Below are 14,987 nucleotides of genomic sequence, written 5' to 3' on the forward strand. Positions count from 1 at the left end.
GGGTTTTTTTTTATAAAGAAAAAAACCCTATTGTTTAGCTACTCTAGTAAATAATAATACCTATTTAACCTTTTAAAAATAAACCTTTATAAATATATATATATATATATATATATATATATAGTTGTAGATTATATATATATATATATAATATAAGAGAATGTATATATATATATACTATATAGTTAAGTCCTTTATATTTTAATATATTAATCTTTTTTTAATAAAGGATTATTTAGATATACTAATATAGTAATTATGAACTAATAATTTCTATATAATATAAATCTTATAATCCTAACTAATTTTACTAATCTAATTCATAAAATATACTATACTAATAAGGTAATTTATAGCGCTAGCTATAATAGATATTGAAAGGGAATTAGTTTATTAAGTACCTTAGATTTATCGTAAAGTAATAGGACTATAATAAGGTCTTTATAGAATCTATGCCTTACTAAGGAATTTAAACCCTTAGAATTAGGATATAATAGTAGTGGATTATAAGGAAAGACTAAACAGGATTTAAATAATATAATACCTATAATAGAGTCTATACTACCTAAAGTAAGGGTATAATAGACTTACATAGATATAACTTAATATAATCTATTAATATAAGATCTTTATTTAATTAAGGTTAATATAGTAATACTATTTAAATATATAATAGCTATAAGCGCGGTTTATAATACCTAAATAATAGATATTAATACGGCTACTATATTCTATTATAAAACAAATCACGGCTTATAAGTATTCTTAATGAATAACTATTAATATAATTGGAGTAATAAGGCGATTAATTAACTTACCTACCTATTATTGAATATATTAATTAACCTATAACTAAAGATCGTTTTTAATATATCCAAGGCCGAATAAAAGCCTATTACTACTCTTATTAACTAGAAGGATTAGGTAGTATAGGAGCGCGCGATATATAGTAAATTCTTTACCTCCTAGGATAACTATCCTAGTACTAAGCTAAGCGATAAGGAGGCGAATACCTACCTACTACTTAAGCTAATATTACTTAATATCTATAATCTATTCGGCTAAGACCTTATCGTGATTACTACTACTATTATTATTACCGATAATAAAAAAACAAGACGATTACGTATAAGAAGACTATAGTTATAATAAAAGAATAACCTATTTAGAGTATCCCTATATTAATCGGCGACCTATTTAATAAAGTACGTATATACTACTTATAAGCTTATTATATATATTATACTAAATAGGATAACTATAAAGTATACTAGAAGAAGTTTAATAAGGTACGCTTATTTATTCGAATAATAATTAGTATCATATTATGGAACGTCCTTGTATAGCTATATAACGAAGACGTAAATAACTCCTAAGTATAAGTACCCGTCTTTATAGGTAAGTAAAACTAAGCCATATAGATCTTTATAAGGATACCCTAGCCTTATACTAATAGGATGCTATATCTTTAAATATAATACCTAAGAATATTAATGCGTAGGTTATAAGCTAGAAAATAGCGATAATATATTATAAGTATATGGGCGTTTTAAACCTAATAAGCGCTTATTATTAGTTCTAAAATACCCTAAAAGCTTTTAGACTTATCGCCTAGAAATAGAGTATTAACTATATATTAAAAAAGTATAATAAGATTATAAAAAGTAAACTAATAACTAACGACTTTATCAAGACTTTATAGGCCGTAGTTAAGAGTATAAAGGCCTTTAGTTTATTACCGTAAAGCCTAGGACTAAAAGAGGCACTTTTAATATTCTTAGATACCTTTTTAGAACTAAAGATACTACTATAAATAATAAAGATAAAGATAATAAGAGACGGTGCTATAATTATACGCTTATAAGTATTAGATACCTATAGTAGTGGTTATAATATGTCCTAGATATAAACCTATTAGGGTTTAGCCACCTTCGGTCTAAGACCTTTTAAGGTATAATTAAAGTAGTTATTATATAGTAAATAGAATAGCGTCTTAAAGTAAATAAAGTAGTCCTCGAGGAGTAGCTAAGGGTAGTAGAGCGTAGTCTTAAGGAGTAGAGAAGCCTCCCCTTTTAAGAGGGAGGCTAGCGATTAATGTAATTCTTTAGCTACCCTTATACCTAGACCTATTACTTTCCTTATCGTGATCCTCTTATAATCCTATTTAGTTCCTTATCTAACTCTACCTTTTTACTCTTTATAATTACCTATTTAATATAAAGGCTATCTCTTTTATACTAAGGAGACCTTATAAGATCTATAGGAAACTCTATACTATATATACTTACTAATATATAAGGCCCTATATATGTCTTTATAACTAGAAGAATTATAGAAATATTATAAAGGTTATATAAAGAAATTATATACCTATAATGCTAATAGCCAGGTAAAGAGCGTAATATAAAAAAGATATAAAGATATAGCTATTACTATAAATTATAACTATTACTATAAATAGAATAAAGAAGGGATAAGAATAATAAGTCTATAATACTTTACTTATTATATATACTATATTATAAAATTGGCGCGTTATCTAATTTAGTAGCCTAGTAAGATCTATTAAGCTAAATAGCCTCGTTATAATGATAGTATAAGTATTACCTAGGTAGAGCTTTAATACCTTTAATAGGAGATAATTAGGCTTTTACCCTATTAAAATAAGACCACGCTCTTATATTATAAGGAAACTATTACGAATATTATCTCGGAATACTAGTTATATTAATAAGGCTATCGCTAAGATATAATAAATAATACTATTATTAGTACGGTTAATAACTTACCTATCTATAAACTGTTAGATATCCACGGTTAGTATATAATTAAATATATAGTACCTATAGCTATAATCACTATATTTACGATTTTACCTTAGTATCTATATAATACCCTATAAGAAAGACTATAATAACCGCGGTAATTGTAGAAGACTATAATATAAGGGTAGTATGAATGCCTTTACTATTATAGTATATATACCCTTATAAGGCTTATTATCGCTACCTCGGAGGTAAGGATTAAAGGATTATATACCGCTAAGGATAATATATATATATATATATATATATATATAATCGTAAATAGCTATATAAATTTAGCGAATACTATTCCTTTACCTATTAAAACCCTATAAGGCCCTAGTTATTAACTTCTATAATAATAAAGAGGTAGGGACGCGTATAGACAGCCTATATAAGGCTATTATAGATATATTTACTATATATAGAAATAATACCTATATAGAAACAATTAAGGCTTTATTTCTTATAGATTAAAAGACGTTTTTACCCTATTTAAGACCTAGTTTAATATTAAGCTATTTATTATAAAGGTAAACTCCGAAATACTTTAGTATCTAGAAGTTAGTATCTTCCTTAATACTAAGCGGGTAGAATAATAGCTATTAGCACCGTACTTATAAGACTAAAACGGTATTATAAAATAGATTTAAGGTATTATTAAGAGATAGGCGAGGGCTATAAGAAGTAGAGCTAGCCTACTAATATTTATCTAGTCTAAGATCTTTAATACTGCTATTAATTTATATAATAAAACCCTATAACATCTTAACGGATAGAAAATACTATATAAAGGCCTATATAGTAATTACTCTAATCTTATATATCTATATATATATGGCTATAAGGCCTTTATAAAAATATATAATATCTATTAAATAGATAGTCGTAAAGAGTTAAAAGGTAGGGTTAAGTAAGGAACCAGGTAGGATTATAATATCAAGGAATAGGCTACAATACCAGGGAAAAGGTACACCGTAGCAGATAATACTATTAGGCTTCATAGTCGTATATTTCTTAAGACTATAACTTAAGGGAAAAAAGGGGATTTTTCCCTCTACGCTAACGTGGCGATTCTAAGGTTTTCGCCGAATACTCGGCGGCCTAAGCGTATCTCCGACTATATATAGTGCGAATCTATAGTGCTACTCCGTTCCTTACACTGCCCCCTCTTTAACGGGGCTAGTCCCTTAGGCCCGTTTTAGCCCCCTTAGTAGGTCCACGTGATTTAGCCTTATGCGGCGCTTATTATCCAGTTAACGATTTTAATTAGTTCCTGTTATAAGGCTTCCTAACCTCCTTCTATAATATCGTGACTTTCTTCGTGTTAGCCGAGTAATCGATAAACCGTTAACGGTATAAACGCGTGGCTAACTCGCTTACCTATTACGATTCCTATTCTAACGTCCCGCGTAATAGTCGGCGATTACTTACCGTGTTTTCTAATATCGCGCTTATCGCTATTTCTTTCTTTATTATTATAGTATATATTATTACTAAATTTACGGTTACCGTTCTGTATACTTATCTCTTTTTTAGCCGGATTCGTAATTAAGGCGACTATTCGCCGCGTAGATAAATTTTCCTTATTCCCTCTTATAGTTATTTTCCTCTTCTTTTCCTCTTCCTTACATAATCCTTTATTCTTTATATTATATTCCTAACTTAATTATATTATCGAATAATCGCCGTATAACTATTTTTATCTTTATTTTTATCTTTATTCCTAGTTATATTTAGTTTTTACTATTAAGTATTCGGGAATATATCGCTTCTACCTAGTATAACTCGAGAGCCTCGCTCTTTACCGTATAATACCGATATTAGGTTTATTATCGGTCTTTCGTAGCCTTCGGCTACCGTTCTTATCGGGTTAATTAGATATTAGCCCTATACTACGCCTTACCAGTTTAAAATATAGTAATAAGCGTTCTACCCTATACCTACGTCTAAGCGATAGCCTCTAGTACGTAAACTACCTTAGTCGATTCCGTATACTCCTACTTTAGTCGTGGGGGAGTATCTCCGATTAGGTTAATAACGGATTCGTCGGTATAAGGGGGCGTTAACTCTTTTTTAACCTATAAAGTTTTAAACCAGGGTGCCTTATAAGTCGAGTATACTACCTAGTTGGGATTAGTATTAAAAAGGATTATATAATAGACCTTTAGCTTTAGGCAGATAAGGACTACCGCGGGCGTTATCGTGTAGGCTCTTATATAACGGTTAGTATAGATATATCTTCTAAGAAATTTCTACTATCGTTATATAGATATATACAGGACTATATAGAGGCCCTTTTTATATATACCCTAGTACCCCGGTTAATTACATCTCCCTATATCTATATGCAAATTATACTATAAGGTAAAAAAGGTCTACGGTCCGGGTGAATATAATGATTTATAATTACTATTTTTAGAAGTTGAAACAGTCTGCCCTGCGGCTTTCGGTACCTTCTCTCATTTCAGATGTACCTTGGGTACCTGTGACAGAGCCGTCAAAGGAAATTACGAAGTAATTACTTGGTATGACTTCGTTGTGTGGTGACACAAAGTGCGACACGCGAAAACCAGGTGCCGTGAGGACGAATAGGTGAGTACCTTACCTTATACGAAATAGAGGTGAATGACTCCCTGGTACGGATAATTGAGCAATGCCTTGAAGTACAGGGTAGATTCAAGAACAAAAGCCAACAAACAATGTTCTGAAAGCTTGAGAAGTGACAAGTTCTCGTCGCTGAAGGCGGCATTGAGACGTAACATCTGTGGATTGAAATGGAAGCCCTTTTTGGATTGTAAAAGAATACAAGTTGCCCCCCGCCCCCCGGGCAGCAGCAGTGATGTTGCCTCGCAGCAGTAGCCGTGTCATGGTCATGCCATCATACTGGCCATTTCCCAGCTATTCCAATTTGCCTTCTCCGAGGCATTGTTCATAAACGGTAAAATCGCGGGGTCTTTGTAGGTTCTTTAACTGATGAAGCAGAGACAACCCAGGCCAAGGTAAAACACGAGAAGGGGGTAGACTGCGATGGCCACCCTGTTCTTGACCACACCGCTACCGCCCAGAATGCTAACACCAGCAGCCAGAGACCAGGCAACCAGGAAGAGGTAAACAGGGATACGGGCGACGGTGGGGATGCCAAGCGCAGAAAGTAGAGCCGCGATAACGAGAGGGAAGAGCGTGTAGCCGATGATACAAACACTCTGAGCAAAGGAGCTGCGGTCATCATGTCAGCACGATTGGTTTGTGGTTTCAAAGAAGACAAGCAAATGAATCCAAGGAAGAAAAAAAAAGACAAAACATGGAAAGTTCAACTTACATGCTCCCGCCCAGAAGCTTGATCTGCAGGGTAACAACAGCCTCGCCGATCCAAACCATGGCAAAAACGCCACTGAAGACAACATCCTTCTGGTCCGCGCGAGCGTTGAAGCTGAGCAGCAAGCTCAGAAGAAGGCAGAAGATGAGCGGGCCCCAGAGATCCCAGTCCCGCAGGCCGGACGTCATGTTATTCTGCGACAACAGGGCCTCCGAGTCCATGAACCGGTTGGCGAGACCGGTAATCTCTTCCCGAGCGCCCGCCAGCCCGGCACCGCGGATATTGGCGTACGCGCCGCGCAGCCCGTCGGCGTCGAACATGGTCCCCCCGAGCAGGTATTTGGGGTACAGCACCTCGCGCATCTTGGCCCACACGGCGAGCAGGTCGCGGCGCAGCGTCTCCCAGACCGATTCGTCGATGGTGTTCTGCGGCGCCGACCTGTCCTCTCCTGGTATACGGGACGTCCATGCGCTCTGGTTGAGTGGCCGTGAGGAGGAGGACGACGATCCGCCGCCGGGTGCCGAGCCAATGTTGCCTGTTAGGGGTTGGCGGGAGGTTTGGTGTCCGAGAGGGTCGTCGAAATCATTGATGTCGGCTGCATGCAAAGACGGAAGACATTAGTCAAGCAGTTGCTTCATAAGTTGACAATTTCTGTTTCGACAGGAGGTTCGACATACCGTCATCTGGGTCGATCAGGCCATCGTCATCTAGGGAAGGGTTCGCATAGTTGTCTCTTGAGCTGGCGCCTACCATCTTGACGCACAAGACAAAAGGTCGTCGCCAAAGGGTTCACGACGAATTCTTATCTCGGTAGATTCTCACTGAAAGCTCAAGAGAAGACCACAATGATCCAAGCAACGTCGTGTTGAGTTCTGTTGAAATTGTAGCGATTGGAAGCCTGGTGTTGAAATGCTAAAGGTAAGGTAGCTACCTACGTACAGCACTCGCACCTATTGACGTAGCAATTGGGCATGTCTCAAGGCTCCACGGTAGCCTCAACAGGATAAGTTACCTTATTATTAGGGTACATAGGTACAAGTACTTCGTACCTCAGTACGTGACATGTACCGAAATGGCGTTAAGGTGGCCCAAGCTCTGAGGACTTGGAAATGAATGGACATTCCCCAGTCCGTCTACCGTATGAAATTCCCCTACGTCCCATCTCCGAATTTCACTGACCGATCACTTCAAAGAGCATTCAAGAGTTTCAACAGTTAGGATAATTAGCAGTTATACTGATACTTAATTCATATCACTGGGCAACAAAGCGCCAAATACCAACGTTCGCCCTTTCTTCTCTTTCTTGTCTTGTTTGGAAAACATGAAGAACCAGCCCAAATCACTGATACCTTGATAAGAAACGCCATTACGCCGACCACCACAACGCCTTCAACGTCTTGATAACTCTTCATAGCCAGAACGGGTTCTATTCTATCCTCCCAACCCCGTTGAGTCGCAAGTAGACGTCGGTGCCCCAACCGTAGAGGCTCTGCACCGCGATGCCACCCCCGAAGTATTCGGCATAGGCCCGGCTAAGAGGCAATCCGTATCCCAGGCCAGCCAGGGAACTGCCCCCCGCATTGGCGTTGGAAATAGCTGCCAGGCCATCGAAGTTGGTTTCAGAGCCGTACCCACTCGGGAAGTCGTCGTCGACTGTGGTAAAAGAATATGACCAGATGTCGGAGAGCACCTCAGGGGCGATGCCACCGCCGCGGTCCCGGATCCGGATCGTCACGCCGGGGACATTGTCGTCGAGTGGTTTAATGTTGTCGCTTTTAAAGATACCGCGTTCCGCCTTGGGAACTTCAAGGCGGACGGGATCGTCGTATCGGGGTGGCTCGGGTGCGATGGTGACGACGACAGGCTCCTTGTTTGTTCGGTTCTCTGCAGAAGCACGGAAGGAGTTTTTGAGAAGCTCAGTAATGATGTATTCTAAGTGCATGGGAATGAAGGCAAAGGCGGTGTCCGGATCGCCGTCGATCACCACCTGAGGCCGGATGCCGTAGCGTAACTCGCAGATCTCCGCGACGAAGTCCGCGCACGAGTTCACAATGTCGGCAGGACGGAGGGCCGTATCGATGACTCCCACGTACGATGGATGTTCCGGACAAGGCGTGGGGCTCGCGGCAGGGTCGAAATGAGGCTGCGACGAGTAATGGAGAGCAATGTGCTGTTCGGCGATGAGCCTGGTGCCAATACGCGCGTGAAGGTGGTGGTCGAGAAACTGAGCCACATCGGCTGGCGATATGTACCGACGGCTTTCGCGGAAACCTTGGGCGAGTGTTGGAATTGTATTCGTGTGGGTAGTCACGAGCTCGGCAAGCACTTCCGTGAAGCGTATTTCGTCTTCGAGGGTACGGACCGCGTTCTTGCCTTTCTGCCACCAGGGTAGGAGTGTGGTAAAAGAGTGTACATAGTTGCTGTAAATCTTTTCGATGTTGGGGTTCGACACGACAATGAACGGGAGCCTTCGTAACGCCTGGATTCGGTGGGCGAGCCGGATGGGAAGGAGGGAAAGGGTGAAGTTGGCAGAGGACAGAAGGGATCTTTCGCTCAGCGGAGGTCGGCCATGCCTACGGGTTGCCTTTGTTAGCACAATACCCCTTTTTCGAAGACGGGGGCACGAGAAGATAAGGAGAGCAAGGCGGGAGGAAGTAGGCATCCAAATGCTTACTTGACTAGATCGGCGAGACTCAATGGGTGTTGTTTCTCGCTAGCCAGGTGGAGAACGTCGGAAACGTCGAGCTTATCGACTTTAGTTGACAGTTTCTGTCCTGTTCGGTAGAGGGAGTGGGAAAACTGCCTATAACCGCAGTGCGAGCTCCTTAGCAAGCTGGGGAGGCATCGATGCCTTGATGGAGCTGCGAAGCTTCGCATGGCGGCATTGTGCTGTCAAGACAGGACGTGTGGGTGAGGTGTCGGACTTGCTGCGGGATTGGAAGACGGATGTTACTTTGTGATACACGAAGACCTGAAATACGTGTAGAGGAGGGATGTCGGCGGATGATATCATCCAATAAGGTACCATAGGGGTCGGTCGCCTCAACAAAGTAATTGCATCGTATTGGTTATGGGGCCTGCAGAATGACGGGTGGGTGCCGTAAGAAGGTCCAGTGGCTTAATTACTCTGCAGCTTTTGCCGATCTAAGCCGATGGCACCTGGGGGTACGAACTCGAGGCAACCAGGAGCGGGGGGTCGCCCCGCACAGTCGCGGCCCAAGTCTACTTCGTACTTAGCCCGTGTTACAGCACCTAGGACTCAGTAAGATAGTGCTGCAGGCGGCCTCTCCCTTTACCGTGTACGAATCGTGCCAGCTTGATACGATTCGGGCCTTTGTTGTACGGTATTCGTAGGTCTTCCGGGCCTCATTACGGGATCACGGTAATTTCACGTGAGACTAAGAAACATGAGGCGTCGGTGGAATTGTCAATTATAGAACACCAAAAAAGTCACGCCGAATCGTCAGTGTTCAGCAAACACCATGTCCGGGAATGAGGCGTCCTAAGTATTGACACGAAGCAGGAATGAAGCAATATAACAAGAAATTGATTTCCATTATTCGGCTGTGTGGGGTTCAAAGACGCAGTAACGAAAAACCGAGTACATAAGACAGCCGCCCGTAATCATCGCGCCAAGCTGACGGGGTCAAAGGACCAAAATCGGAAAACCAGTCTAGTAGAGCTTGACTTCCTGATCCGCTTCAACTGCATCAATGTGCTCATGCTCCTCGAGAGTCCTGATGGAGTCGCTGTCGAACGTGACACTTAGAACCATGACAAGGGTCAGTCCATGGCAGAAGATGGGTAGGACGGGTGTACCTAAGGTGGCTATACTTACGAAAAGCCCTTGATTAGGGAGTATTCGTGGCCGATTTTGCCGCCCTGATCGATGGCATGCTGCTTCGCACTGAGGGTTGATGTTTAGCGACGATATGTCCGTTCCATCTGGAGGGGGATGATACTTACGCCTGGACCTGCTCCGGGGTGGCATCCTTCTTGCAGGTGACCTTCAGGGACAGGTTAGCCTCCAGTCACAGACACAGCGCTTCTAGTCTGAGTTGTTCCTCACGATGTATGTGTTAGGCATTTTGTTAGGTTGGGGGGGAACTTTAGAAGCCGAGGATATAAGTCGCTGTCGTGGAGGTGAACGTATAGTTGCTAGTTGGTTTACTGGAGATGGTAGCGTTTATGATGGTGAGTAGCGATGGACTTGGGATGTGGAAGGGGCCAAAGGGAACTACTTATAGAGTGCCGACAAGCAGCACGTTTCATCGCAAGTTACCTACTCCTACCTACCTTAGGTACCTAGGTAGGTAGGTAGGTAGGGTAGGTATGTACCTGAGATAGGGGGGCAAACCAGGTTCACTGCGCAGTGCTCAGTACGCGTTAGTTACCTATTGCAACATCCCTTCGTTCGTCACGCAGCTGGACGAAGACACGCTATTCTCAGAAAGGGTCTACTCCATACGCCTCAAGTAAGGTACCTCACAGAGTAGTAACCTGACGTCTGCCCGAGATACTGCTTTCAGGATATAATTACCAAGTCGAGGGGTACTCGAGTTTGAGTCGGCATTCCCAATGCCCCGCCGGTCTCCGAAGCTCTACGTCATGAGCCGATGCGGGCATTTCTTGCAGACTACGCCATCTTCGATAAGCACGCGGCACCCTTGAATTTTCTGTCAGAACCAGCTACCTGTAGGTAAAACTACCTATCTCTGCTGCCTGCGTGTGGGTCCATACATCACATCACGTATGCAGGTAGGGTGAATATCGTTCTACTAGGCCAAATCACATGAAAAAGGGTGTGAGTAAGACCCCTCTCCCTCCCATTTGCCGCCGAAGCTCACTGCGTAATCGTCTCTCTAACGCAAACAAAATTTTGGCCATGAGAGCAGTCAACTGGATGCACTCGAAGACTTATTGGACTGACATTCCCATGTCCTGCCGTCCTGTAGATGTTACGTGCCTTGAATATTTGGGGTGAAGAGAGTGCATGTATTATACCTACATACGTACACACAGAGTGGAAGAGATGAGGGGGCGGGGCAACGTCCATGCAGCCGACGATAAGTCAGCAGAGATAAGATAATGGGACAAGTTGCGATAAGATAAGATAACATTCCTATCGCAAATTTTATGGACGCTCTCTCCAAGAGGAAAAAAAAGTACAAGGTTCATCAACAATCGAGTAGGCGCATCCTTAGAATCGGCTCAACATCTGCGTGCAAAGCTCTGACACTCTTGTCACCATGGAGCAGCAGGTGCATAAGCCCCATAGGAAGGCGAAAGAGAAGAAGAAACATACGGGCGGTAAGTCAGCCTACTGCAATTGTCTTTAGTATGGCTTTACTAACCCGAGAGTGCCTCCAGATCGCAACCCCAAAGCTTTCGCCTTTAACGCTCCTGGAAAACTCCTCAAACAAGTCGCCCGATCCTCTGATGTACGGCAAATTCTGAGGTTCCGGATTGTTGCAAGCATGAACATGAGTCGCTGACGCATTTCTTGTCTAGATCAAAGAAAAACGCCTCCATGTTCCCCTCGTCGATAGATTGCCTGACGAGCCGCCTCCAAGGCTCGTCACCATCGTTGGACCCCCCGGAGTGGGAAAGACGACGCTGCTGAAATCACTGATCAGAAGATATGCCAAGGAAACCATCACAGACCCTCAGGGGCCCGTGACGGTGGTCACCTCCAAGAAGCAGCGGTTAACCTTCGTCGAATGTCCCGGCGAACTCGAGGCTATGGTCGACATGGCCAAAATCGCCGATGTGGTTCTACTCATGATCGACGGAAACTATGGCTTCGAGATGGAGACGATGGAGTTCCTCAACATCCTCGCCGCGACCGGCATGCCAGGCAATGTCTTCGGCATTCTCACACACCTCGACCTGTTCCGCAAACCCCAAGCCCTCAAAGAAGCCAAGAAGCGACTGAAGCGCCGGTTATGGAGCGAGCTATACCAGGGCGCCCACCTCTTCTATCTCTCCGGCGTCCTCAACGGCCGCTATCCCGACCGCGAGATTCACAACCTCTCCCGCTACCTTTCCGTCATGAAGAACCCACGTCCCCTCGTGTGGAGAAATTCACACCCATACACGATTGTTGATAGTTACCGGGACGTCACACATCCGACCAAAATAGAAGAGGATCCCATGTGCGACAGGACGGTCGTATTTTCAGGATACCTGCGAGGCACAAACTTTGCCGCGCAGGGACAGAGGGTACACATTCCCGGACTCGGCGACTTTTCCGTCTCCACCGCTGAGGTCTTGCCGGATCCTTGCCCTACCCCTGCCATGGAGCAGGCTGCTGCCAAGCTCACCGGCAAAGCCCCGCGACGCCGGCTCGACGAGAAGGACAAGAAACTACACGCGCCCATGTCCGACCGCAGCGGACTGAAAATCGAGGGGGATGCCATCTGGATCACGAAACAAAGGGGCTTCACATTCGAAAAGGATGCCGACGTGGAGCGGGGAGAGGGCGAAGAGATGATCATAGATTTGCAAGGAGAGCGGAAGCTTCTCGGCCAGACCGACGAAGGCGTGCAGCTCTTCAAAGGCGGCGAGCAGATCAAACGCGTGGACGACGAGGACGAGCAGAATACGGGGAGGAAAACCCACCGGAAACCACGGTTGGCACAGCGCGACGACGACGACGACGGCTCGGAAGGAGAAGGACCTGAGGACGAAGGGTTTGTCAGCGGGGACGACGAAGGCGACTCGGAAGTCGAGACCGAATTTGACGAGGCGAAGCTGGGCAAGCTCTTCAAATCGGATGCTGACAAGAACGGCGCCGACGAAGATGTCGCTTTTGCCGAGAGTGATTCAGACCTCGGCTCCATGTCGGGTTCGGACAACGATTTCGACGACGAGTGGGACGGTGAAGATGACGATCTCGGTGACGATTTGGGCTCCGACGAAGAAGCCGCGGCGTTGAAGTGGAAAGAGAACATGGCAGAGCGGGTGAAGAAACTGCACAAGAGACGTTCATACTACACCCCGGATCTCGCCAGGTTTCTCTACGATGATTCTTTGACCCCTAAGGAGTTGCTGAAGAGGTGGAGAGGAGACAACGACGACGAGGAAGCGGAAGAGGAAGACATCGAGGCCTCGGACGATGAAGAGTTCTTTAAAAAGGCCAAGCGCGAAGACGAGGACCTGGTGGAGGACCGGTCGATACCCCAGTATGACTACGAGGATTTGGCAGCGAAATGGTCCTTGGAGGAAAACGTCGAAGCGCTACGAAAGAGATTCACCTCGACAGCGTTATCGCGAGAGAACGGGGCGGGGGGCGGCGACGAAGATGACGAATTTGAGGGCATCGAGGACGAGGAAGACGGGGACGAGGACGACGAAGGAGATGGCGTGTTCGAAGACCTCGAGACCGGAGAAAAGCATGGCCCCGAAGCGTCAGCCGCCGAGCCGGCATCGCTCGAGGACGAACGCGCGAAAAACGCTCGTCGAAAAGAAGAGCTGAAACTTCGTTTCGAGGAGGAAGACCGCGAAGGCTTCTTGAACGACAAGGCCAATGCTAGACGCGAGGCAGGAGAGGAGCAAGAATTCGGCGAAGACGACTGGTATGATGCGCAGAAGGCCATGATCCAGAAGCAGCTGGACATCAACAAAGCCGAGCTGGAGAACTTGGATGAACGACAACGGGTCGGCGTTGAAGGATACAAAGCGGGCAAATATGGTAAAATCGTCATCGAGGGCGTCCCCGCAGAGTTCGTCGAGAAGTTCCAGCCGCGGATGCCCTTGATTCTGGGCGGCTTATCGGCAACCGAAGACCGGTTCGGATATGTGCAGGTCAGGTTGAAGAAGCATCGCTGGCACAAGAGGATCCTGAAGACGAACGATCCCCTCATCTTCTCCCTCGGATGGCGGAGGTTCCAGACGCTTCCCATCTACAGCACCACGGATTCCCGAACGCGGAATCGGATGCTGAAGTACACGCCGGAGCACATGCACTGCTTTGCCACCACATACGGGCCCCTTGTCGCCCCGAATACGGGTTTCGTATGCTTCCAGTCTTTCTCCCCGGAAAACCCGGGCTTCCGGATCGCCGCGACGGGCACCGTCTTGAGTGTCGATGAATCTACGGAGATCGTGAAAAAGCTCAAGCTTACCGGTACGCCGGATAAGATCCACAAGAACACGGCCTTTATCAAGGGCATGTTCAACAGCCCTCTGGAGATCGCCAAGTTCGAAGGGGCTTCCATCAAGACGGTGTCGGGCATCCGCGGCCAGATTAAGCGCGCGCTGTCCAAGCCGGAGGGTCACTTCCGCGCGACGTTTGAAGACAAGATCCTCTTCAGCGACATCGTCTTCCTCCGGGCGTGGTACCCGATCAAGCCGCACCGGTTCTACAACCCGGTCACCAACCTGATCGGGTGGCAGGCGATGCGGCTGACGGGGGAGATCCGGCGGGACCAGGGCATCGCGACGCCGCAGCTCAAGAACAGCCAGTACCGGGCCATCGAGCGGCAGACGCGCCACTTCAACCCGCTGCGCGTGCCCCGGGCGCTGGCGGCCGAGCTGCCGTTCAAGTCGCAGATCGTGCAGGCCAAGAAGCAGAAGAAGGACACGTACATGCAGAAGCGGGCGGTCGTGTCCAGCAAGGAGGACAGGCGGGTGAAGACGCTGATGCAGCAGCTGGCGACGATTCGGAACGAGAAGGTCGCCAAGCGGGCGGTGAAGAAGGAGGAGCACCGGGCCAAGTATCGCAAGAAGGTGGACGCGTCGGAGGAGAAGAAGGAGGCTCGGGAGAAGAAGGAAAGCAAGGAGTTTTGGAGGAAGAACGGCAGGAAGCGGCAGGCTATGGAGGAGGGGGGTGGCTCCAACAAACGGCGCAGGTAGGCTGGTCG

General features: G+C 45.3%; 4 protein-coding genes across 4 annotated transcripts; 1 reads left to right on the top strand and 3 right to left on the bottom strand.

The window, feature by feature from the left end:
* Positions 1 to 5,346: 5,346 nt before the first annotated feature.
* Positions 5,347 to 7,065, bottom strand: SODALDRAFT_333326 (Yip1 domain-containing protein). The gene is made up of 3 exons (XM_028611940.1): positions 6,801 to 7,065; positions 6,127 to 6,718; positions 5,347 to 6,023 (listed from the first exon to the last, which is right to left on the bottom strand). Exons 1-3 carry the CDS (start codon positions 6,874 to 6,876, stop codon positions 5,774 to 5,776), a joined length of 918 nt encoding a protein of 305 aa, XP_028466512.1. The 5' UTR covers positions 6,877 to 7,065; the 3' UTR covers positions 5,347 to 5,773.
* A 274-nt stretch (positions 7,066 to 7,339) lies between these two features.
* Positions 7,340 to 9,249, bottom strand: SODALDRAFT_295636 (alpha-ketoacid dehydrogenase kinase). The gene is made up of 2 exons (XM_028608785.1): positions 8,798 to 9,249; positions 7,340 to 8,696 (listed from the first exon to the last, which is right to left on the bottom strand). The coding sequence occupies exons 1-2, from the start codon at positions 8,998 to 9,000 to the stop codon at positions 7,550 to 7,552; spliced, it is 1,350 nt and encodes a 449-aa protein (XP_028466513.1). The 5' UTR covers positions 9,001 to 9,249; the 3' UTR covers positions 7,340 to 7,549.
* A 415-nt stretch (positions 9,250 to 9,664) lies between these two features.
* Positions 9,665 to 10,469, bottom strand: SODALDRAFT_333328 (protease propeptide/inhibitor). The gene is made up of 5 exons (XM_028611941.1): positions 10,365 to 10,469; positions 10,193 to 10,293; positions 10,090 to 10,130; positions 9,962 to 10,030; positions 9,665 to 9,887 (listed from the first exon to the last, which is right to left on the bottom strand). Exons 2-5 carry the CDS (start codon positions 10,208 to 10,210, stop codon positions 9,797 to 9,799), a joined length of 219 nt encoding a protein of 72 aa, XP_028466514.1. The 5' UTR covers positions 10,211 to 10,293; positions 10,365 to 10,469; the 3' UTR covers positions 9,665 to 9,796.
* Positions 10,470 to 11,301: 832 nt separating this feature from the next.
* Positions 11,302 to 14,979, top strand: SODALDRAFT_295637 (ribosome biogenesis protein BMS1; the record flags this gene model as incomplete). Its single annotated transcript, XM_028608786.1, has 3 exons — positions 11,302 to 11,433; positions 11,494 to 11,564; positions 11,635 to 14,979. The coding sequence occupies exons 1-3, from the start codon at positions 11,373 to 11,375 to the stop codon at positions 14,977 to 14,979; spliced, it is 3,477 nt and encodes a 1,158-aa protein (XP_028466515.1). The 5' UTR covers positions 11,302 to 11,372.
* Positions 14,980 to 14,987: the final 8 nt, after the last annotated feature.

This window comes from Sodiomyces alkalinus (genome assembly GCF_003711515.1).
Source record: "Sodiomyces alkalinus F11 unplaced genomic scaffold SODALscaffold_5, whole genome shotgun sequence".
Lineage (NCBI taxonomy): Eukaryota > Fungi > Ascomycota > Sordariomycetes > Glomerellales > Plectosphaerellaceae > Sodiomyces > Sodiomyces alkalinus.

Bases quoted from the DNA above. Each gene is read 5' to 3' on its own strand.
- SODALDRAFT_333326 (XM_028611940.1), bottom strand. From the start codon at position 6,876: ATGGTAGGCGCCAGCTCAAGAGACAACTATGCGAACCCTTCCCTAGAT. The intron at 6,719-6,800 runs GTATGTCGAACC...CTTTGCATGCAG, and splicing joins CCTGATCGACCCAGATGACG to CCGACATCAATGATTTCGAC. The intron at 6,024-6,126 runs GTAAGTTGAACT...TGATGACCGCAG, and splicing joins AAGCTTCTGGGCGGGAGCAT to CTCCTTTGCTCAGAGTGTTT.
- SODALDRAFT_295636 (XM_028608785.1), bottom strand. From the start codon at position 9,000: ATGCGAAGCTTCGCAGCTCCATCAAGGCATCGATGCCTCCCCAGCTTG. The intron at 8,697-8,797 runs GTAAGCATTTGG...GGCAACCCGTAG, and splicing joins AGTCTCGCCGATCTAGTCAA to GCATGGCCGACCTCCGCTGA.
- SODALDRAFT_333328 (XM_028611941.1), bottom strand. The intron at 10,031-10,089 runs GTAAGTATCATC...ATCAACCCTCAG, and splicing joins ACCCCGGAGCAGGTCCAGGC to TGCGAAGCAGCATGCCATCG. The intron at 9,888-9,961 runs GTAAGTATAGCC...CATGGTTCTAAG, and splicing joins TCCCTAATCAAGGGCTTTTC to TGTCACGTTCGACAGCGACT.